This window comes from Kryptolebias marmoratus, linkage group LG11 (assembly GCF_001649575.2).
Source record: "Kryptolebias marmoratus isolate JLee-2015 linkage group LG11, ASM164957v2, whole genome shotgun sequence".
Lineage (NCBI taxonomy): Eukaryota > Metazoa > Chordata > Actinopteri > Cyprinodontiformes > Rivulidae > Kryptolebias > Kryptolebias marmoratus.
Genome location: NC_051440.1, coordinates 15,117,593 through 15,125,919, shown reverse-complemented (window position 1 = coordinate 15,125,919; position 8,327 = coordinate 15,117,593). Strand labels below are relative to the sequence as shown.

The window sequence follows — 8,327 nt, the reverse complement described above, 5'->3', positions numbered from 1 at the left end:
CCCCTCCTTCCCCAACAAAGCTGAGTGCAACGGCCTGTCGGGCTGCCTGGATTATTCATGACCAGCAGGGACGTGTGGCCGTGCGTAGCTTGGGTGGTAAAGGGAGGGACTGAAGGTCTGGGTGTGTGTATGAAGGCGACAGGGGTGGCAGCGACTCCCAGCAGAGCCGGTGCATGACAAATGGCCCTAAATAGTTCTCGTCCTCTAGTAATGCGCAGCTCGGTGCAGGGATCCTGGAACACGGCTGAAGAATGTGTATTTTGATCTTTTTATTATCGTCGTCATTAGTTTCCTTATGGTTTTTCTTTGGTGACGCACGCGGTCAAGCAAGTGCACCGATGTTGACAATATTTCTGAGAAACACAAGGATGAAATTAATTATCCCCAATCACTGTTCTCAAGGACTGAACATCATGATCTACAACTGTGAAACAGATGTTAAAAACCAAAAGTGCGTGGCACACAAAGCGTCTCTTCAGACCTCTTCTCGCCCGCTCTCTGTGAGCCTGGATGGATGCGGTGCTGATGCTTGAGGATCTATTCATTGAGGGGGGTTGGTAGATACAGGAAAAGCAAAAGGATTGGGAAGGGAAGGGGGGGGGTGTTGGGGGGACTGACGCGAATTAGAGCAGGGATGTGGGGATGGGCAACTGTCAAACAACCCCCCAAAGTACTGCCTGTTATGCCAAGCAGAATCAGTGTTTTTTTTTTCCCTCCCTGAAGAAGCTGGAGTTAATCTGTCAACCAACACGAAACGGTCGCCGTTTCCACAACCTTCGACACTTCCACCCCTCCTCTTAATTTGAAGATGGCACATAAACGCCAGTAATCAGATCATATGGAAGCAAGGCAAATATATTTGGACATTTACCTCTCGACCAATTTGGATGTGATGGAGACGGTGTCTGCAAGTCAGGAAATTCCTTTTTACTGCTGGTTATCAGACCTGCTTAGACACACTGAACCCAGTAATGTGATTTCCTTGTAGAAGCCTTGCTGTTTCACCAGAGCCATCCCACTTGGACAGCTATGCTCTACTCCCATTACTGGACTTTTCTCTCCACACCAGTAGCCAGTCTGTAATCCTTCAACAATTCAAAGATTGTGTGTCGGAAAGTATTTTTAAACCTCAGGGAAACTCAAAAAGGTCTATAAAGCCTATTTGTTTGCTCGTTTCCCTAAATTTAAACAGTTTATTAATCGTGTAAATTACAATTTACTCAATTTTGATAAAGAAAATAAAGAACTGATTGCCTGTTAATTGTGTGATTTATCCCTGGGGCCTGACGTCATTCAGTCTAGCTCTATTCTTGTCCTATTTATCTGACAAAAATAGGCCAAAAGGAAGCAATGTGTACAAAAATTAAGCACACCCTTGCTGCTTCAATAGGAATTCGGGAGGAAGTAACAAAGTGCTGCTAACTAAAAACATTTTCAGTAAATGATCATCAACAAGTGTGAACAGATATTCTGGCAGTTCGTTGGTCTGGAGCATTCGGGCGTGTTAACAGGATACCAAATATCAGCAACCAACTTTGAGAGGCAACAATCAATCCAGCGGGGATGGTAAGTTTCCAAACAATTAGAAATCCATCATCCTACAGTGAGAGAGTTTCTGTACAGTCAAACGAGAGGTCATCTGCCCAGCAGCTGAAGCTTGACCGGCCTAAGGTCGTGCAACAGGACAATGATCCGGAGCGCAGCCACAAATCAACAACAGAATGACTAAAAAAACATAAAGAGCCAAGGTGTTCCAATGGCCCAGTCAAAGTCCAGACCCCAACCTGAATGAAAGGCTCTTTGGGACGCCAAAAGAGTTGTTCGCAAACAAATGCTTCCAAATGCTAAACAAGGTTAACAATGTTGTTACAAAGAGTGGGTCAAAACTTTCCACGAGGGTATGAGAGACTGATTAGGTTTTTGATAAAGACGGTTCTACCAGTTACTGAAGGATGACTTTCGTTTCCACACACAGCATTTTGGCTTATTTTCTGCGAAACTATAAAGATAACTGCACGAATGTGCTGCTCTTCTTTTAATCTAGAATTGCATTTACAAAATTCCTGGATTCGTTAAAGACCGGGGGTGGGGGCTTTATAAACGGGGTCCTAATTTAAAACGCCGGTGGCTCCAAAAGTTCCCTTTAATAATAAGATCTCGTAAAGCGTGCTCCTAAAATATACAGTGCGCCTGAAAAACACAGAGGGGCCTTGAGCAAACAGAGCACAGGGGTTTTGGCGTTGCATAACACATGTGGATGAACAGAGCGGTGTGTGTGTGTGCTCTTACGAAACACATGGGACAACTTTTCTTCTCACTCCTCTGCCACTGGGAGAGGACAGCTATCAAACCTCATTCCTGTTATTGTTATTCTAATTAGCTTACAGATTTTTATATATATATATATATATATATATATATATATATATATATATATATATATATATCTGTGTGTGCACGTGCTTGCACAGTGAAAAAGCTTATTTTCAGTGCGAGCGTGGGGGGGGGGAGCGGGGGTAGAGCCAGAGCAGCCATGTGTGAGATAGGAGCCCTGATGTCTCCCAAGGATTCAGCCGAGGCATGGGGCGAAATGGCACAATAATCAAGAGGGCCGGCAGGAGGGAGGGAGGCAGCCCGGGGGGGAAGCTCTGCCTTCACACACAGTCGTCATGAGAATATCTTTAAGAGGACCTCTACATTCCCCTCATCCCCGCGCCGCCGCCTTCATGTGACAGCTGTGCACATAAAAACGAGACGGCGTCATAAACAAAAACAGCCACTCCGGCGACCGGAAGTCAACATTTATCAGCCGCCGAGAAGGAAACCAAACCAACGGGACACCCGGCGGAGCACAACATTCACAGCTCGAATGCGAAGTACATGTTTACCACCACCGTGTTACGCTCATAAAACCAGCCAACGCACGAGTACAATAATAAAACTCTTAGCATGGCACAGCTCTGCCATGTTTTTGGTAAGATTCAGCGTTCCGCAATAAAAAGGTACACGAAACCGAGAATGTATGAGAAAAAGTTTATTTTTCTTAAGTAACATGTGTTTGCTAATCAATAAGCACTGAACCACATAGATTTATTTAACAAGGTCCTTTTCCAAGAATTCGGATCATGCCAACGAGCGGACAGTGCTGCCAGAGGCCCAAAAGGAAAATAAGCACTAAGATGTGAAATTCCCAACTCTGGGAATCCAGACCAGCTCTGACTGCATCTCTTAATCCCCCTGTGATTATAAAGCAATCCAGAGTCTTATTCTGTTTTATTCCAGATGTCGGTTATTGATCAGACTCTTCCCCGTTTATGCTGCGCGGCCAGTTTTGAAGTCTTTTTACCCTACCTAGAGTGAAATGAGACGCCGGTCAAAACAAGCTGCGTTTTTATTGTTTTTACTATTTATAGGTTGCACAGTAGGCTTTAAATGCCAACTTCGGAGGTCTCCTGAGAGTTTGCGTCTTTCATTGCATGATTACAAGCTTGGCGGGACGATTTACAATAGTAGGGCTACGTGCTGCGGGGACAGAAAGAGAAAGCGGCCTGAAAAAAACCCTCAGTGTGCTATTTCTTGATAGGAGCCTCGGCCCCCAGCACCGCTGAGCCCTGGAGCGATGCCAGGACAGTGATTTGAAGAATTCCTCTGGTTTTTGTGGCCCTGCGAGTGCCCCTTTACAGGAAACAAGACATGGGACAGGCAGGGCAGTGACCAAAAAGAGGCAGTTGTGTTTTTTTTTTTTGTGTGTTAAAGCTCCACAGTTGGCAACTGTCAGTGGACACACGACCGATTGAACTTTGTGCAACTTGACAACTGGACAAAGGGCTTATGTAGTAGGTAAAAACCCATATCTACACGTGTGATGTCGATGTAGATGCAAGAAATCCCTGTTTTATGCCAGACTACCAGGTTCACCAGTACCTCCCCTCCCAATAACAGCTTAATCTGGCCTCCCCCCACTACCAGTGGTTGTAGCTAGCTCATTAATGCCCAATCGTCCAGCTCCGAGACCATTGTCGGAGGGGGAGGGAGACCATGCTCGAATTCTGCAAAGCAATTAGAATATGTAATGTGCCAGCCAAGATATAATCACCAAATCCTTCTCAGCGATTAAAGCAAACTTAAATTGCACTCACTTAAAATTGCTTCACGGGAATACTACCCTCATAAGCAACTTATTCTGTTGTCAGTTTTACAGAAGACTTGTTCCATGTCTGCAAACACTGCTTTCCTTTAAAAAACAAACTAAGTATTTCTTAAGAATAAAAGTAAAAAATGCCATTCCGGTGTGTCAGATCTTTCATGTCTGCACAGAGACAACAGGCGAGGTAACATGGGGGACTCCCCAAGGTTTGCCAGCTCCCCCCTCCCAGAATAAAGCCTTCCCAGTTGCAACCCTGACCCAGTAACCTGGCTAGCAGCCGGGGGGCGTTGCATCCATGTAACCACGATCGGACAACATTTGTGACCAAAGCAAAACCACTTTAATCAAGGCAATCAGCTCCGGCAGGGATTACAGCCACTTTTTATAGCCAGAACCAAATGTGTGGTTAATAAGTGGTAGTCCATCGAGCAGAGGTGAAGCGGGCGCAGCGCTGACCCCCGCTAATCTGACCAGACACAGGAATTGTTCTCTTCTAGCTGCTTCAAAGGAATGTCCTCTTTATTTTTTGTATCGCGGAGGCTTTATTGCACCTGGTGTGTGTACAGACATGCCTGATGCGGGATTCTGGAGCATTACTGGAAAATTAATGAGATCCCCCACCCCCCACCCCCAGGCTGCGAGGTGTGGCGCATTGAAAGTAACAATATCCTTGATTTGAACCTCTGAAGAAAGCAGTTTACAAAACACACCGACACCATTCCGACATTTGGGAAAGACTCTTAAACTGACTTCTCTGCGGATCCGTGGAAGTGACAACTGGACGCTAAAATATTCAATTAAGATGAGCAGAGCAAATGTGTGACTTAAAATAATCTTACCCCCTGGCTCCCCTTGAAGCAGATCACCGGCTGATTTGATAGAGATGCCTGAGGAAACAGAGAGGAAACAAACAAACAAATAAATCTTTATTCTTAGGTCACATTCAGGCTCAATCTATTGAACAACTCATAAACTATCAGTGGAAACATATTGCCATTGCTGAAGCCTCAGTGTTTGTTGCCATAACCACCGTTCTACAATACAAGCTCGGGTCAAGAGTTTCTGGATCAAATATGAAGAGACAATGAGCATAATCCTTTAATCTAGAACCAAAAGAAAACTGTCTTCGTGTCTTGTTTGTGTGTGGATCATGCGTTTTCATCTGATTTCCTCTCATAATGAATAAACATACAAAGACTGAGACTAGTTCCCAGCAGAAACACAAAGCATCTGAGACCAAAAGCTCTTAATTTATTGTTAATGGTTTGAAAGAAAGGCCCCCAATATTTTTTTCAGACCGAACAGAACATAGAATGTTAAAAGCACAAAGTGTTCATATGACAGTACAATTTAAACTGGAGGCTTAATCTTACTGATAAGAGAACAAAAAAATAATTGCTTTCTACAAACTAAGATAAAAGAATAAGACTTGAACTTTGGTTTGGAGAAATAATGTTTTTTTAACTTTCAACAAAGTTATTTGTGATGTAGTTTGACAGGTTGGTACATTTTTTTTAAAGTGACAAAGTTTAACTTGCTATAATTTTTGAAGTGTGGGTTTTTTGTGGTTTTATCTGAATGTGGTTGTTAAATTCTGCATTTCAATATTTTCCTTTTATCTCATATTAGTTAAAAAGGCATAAAAGCCGTCAAGAGTTTTTTTAAGTGTTGTTGATTTGAATTTTTATGCTTTTAACACAATTTCTACACCATCAAATGGCCATTTGGGGGTTAATGTAACTCAAACTTACATAGGATTTCGTAAAAATTGGTTTACAAAACAGCAAATATTCCTCGTCTTGGTTTACAACTAAATTCGGTGATCCGTTAAGGAAATTCTCCCGTTAAAGTTCAGAATATTTCAGCACAGCTCATTTGCATCTGATCTTAACTCCCAACTTTTGCATCAAGGCTCTCCACCGCTCGATTTCTTCCTCCCAAAATGGCTCCACTCCTGTCGACTCGTCTTCACAGCTTTTAGTCAACGTTTCTTTTCAGAAGAAAAGAGAAGAACTTTACCTTTTTAGCTTTTGAACTTTTGGCGTTTGATTTTATTGTTCTCCCCTCTGACTTTGTTTACATCCCGGGATTACTTTACTGACTCAATATCCTGTCCGATGTGTACCCATTGATGTTCGAATGTAAACAAACAACTTGTAATTGTTGGCAACAAAACATGACTTGGCGGATTTTGCTCATTTATTACAAATCGTGCCGTAGACTTTTGATAGGGAATGATGCATATTTAGTGGTTATTTTTTTTACATCATAGATAATACACATATGCAAAAAATATATATTGAAAAATTGTGTATATTGACAACTTTTTATGGCTTTAAACACCCATCCATCCATTTTCTTTTGCATGCTTCTCCTTTCTGGGTGGCGGGGTGCCTATCTCCAGCCACCACTGTGTGAGAGGCGGGGGACACCCTGGACAGGTCGCAAGTCCATCACAGGGACACATGGAGACAAACGACCATTCACACTCTCACTCACACCTAGAGACAGTTAGTTACCAATGAACCTAACTTGTATGTTTTTGGTCTGTGGGAGGAAACCAGAGCAAACCCACATGAGCTCAGGGAGAACATGTAAACTCCACCCAGAAAGGCTCCAGGTCGGGAACCTGTAACCTTCTTGCTGGGAGGCGACAGCTCTAACCACTGTGTGAATGTGTGGGAATGGGTGAATGACTGATTGGAGCGTGAAGCGCTTCGGGATCCTTGGTCTAGATAAAGCACCATACAAAGTGCAAACTATAACTATTTACCATTTTAACATTCGCGGGAAACTCATTTGAAAATATTCTTCATTTTGCAGCGACAATTTGACATAAACACACTTTTTTAGGGTTTCATTTTAAACCTGGTCACAGATTTAAACATCTGAAAATGAACCCTAATAAACTGGAGGACGAAACTCTTCCACAGTGGGCGTCCAGCGGTCTGAACCAGTATTTTCTGGTGGTCTTCTGACTCGGAAAATAAAGTTGTTTTTTTTTATTGCAGAAACCTCTGCTCTGCCCGCTGCAGGAAGCTGTCAGACCGTGGAGCTTTAACTCCTCTTCACGGACCAATGAGCTCCGGAGATGGGCGGGCTTCCAGGCGTGGAAAGGCCAGAAAACAACACAAGAGCCCCCCCACTAAAACAAAACACCACAAACACCGGTTCGGGCCCAGTTTGAGCCCCAAAACCAGGACCAAATGAGACTAAAATGAGCTTAAAACGAGTCTCCTCTCGCAGTCATGAGCCGTCTTATCAAACACAGCTCTGGGAAACACCACTGTGACTCGGATAAACTAAATTATCTGGCTCCAATCTATTGGACCTAAAGGAACTAAAACAAGCCCCCCGTCTCGGGATTTTAGGAGACGAATAATTTGCCTGATAGCTTCTTCATTAATTTAATCCCAGGAGCGGCGCAAGCAGGAAGAAAACGTCCTTAAAAATACGCTGGAAAGTGTGTTTTTAATGACATTGTATTTTGTAATTAAACCGTATTTTTTAAGATGGATTTTTACCGAAAAAAAATTAAAAAAAATTGGCACAAATGGCAGGCTTTTAAAGCGCTGACTAAAATCACTACTGTTGCTAATTTTGGGGGTGTTTAAGCAGGTTGGTAAACAAGAAGTTTTTTTTTTCTGCTCAAGACGACTTGTATGCACTTAACAATGAGGGATTTATTAAGAGTTAGCTCATTCGACGACATTTTAAGGGTATATTTGATAAATCAAGCTCAGGCTAAGCGGAGAAAGCCACCAGCGCTTTTATCGATAACATTCAGCCTACAAGTGTTTAAACTTGACTGGTTTTTGTTTGTTTGTTTGTTTCTTTGTTTATTTGTTTGAGTCTCCTCAAATGTAAAGAACAATGCGCGTGTTTTTTAAATCAGTCACAGAAGTTTGGACACGATAAGAAAAATAAATATATAATAAAATTTTAAAAAAGAAGGAAAAAACGTACGTGGAAAAAGCCACACAAGCGGCTAAGAAAGTTGACAGCTTCGGCTTACCTTGAGGTTCTGGTGGGCTTCGAGGGTCCGGATGGCGGTGTCAGTGAGTTTGACGTGGTACAGGCTCTGGTTCGGGGTGTTTTTGTTGATTTTGCCACAGGAGAGTCCGTACCGATGCTCCTGTCTCAGCGCTGCCATTTCTACAACTGAAGCCCAGCGGCGACA

At 43.0% G+C, this 8,327-nt stretch overlaps 2 protein-coding genes across 4 annotated transcripts in view; one reads left to right on the top strand and one right to left on the bottom strand.

The window, feature by feature from the left end:
* fkbp16 (FKBP prolyl isomerase 16) overlaps window positions 1-8,327 on the top strand; it is a 53,279-nt gene that overhangs the window by 11,940 nt on the left and 33,012 nt on the right. Inside the window, exon 2 of one of the 3 annotated variants that reach the window (XM_037978470.1) lies at window positions 7,159-7,765. The exons of the other annotated variants lie outside the window; for them this stretch is intronic. The gene's annotated coding sequence lies outside the window, so the exon portion shown is untranslated. The remainder of the gene's footprint in view (window positions 1-7,158; window positions 7,766-8,327) is intronic. 3 annotated transcript variants of the gene reach the window in all.
* LOC108230127 (RNA polymerase II elongation factor ELL) overlaps window positions 1-8,327 on the bottom strand; it is a 26,100-nt gene extending 17,773 nt beyond the window's left edge. Inside the window, exons 1-2 of the mRNA XM_017406070.3 lie at window positions 8,163-8,327; window positions 4,987-5,034 (exon numbers count right to left, since the gene is read on the bottom strand). Of these exons, the coding sequence (XP_017261559.1) occupies window positions 4,987-5,034; window positions 8,163-8,300 (186 nt within the window). The 5' untranslated portion in view covers window positions 8,301-8,327. The remainder of the gene's footprint in view (window positions 1-4,986; window positions 5,035-8,162) is intronic.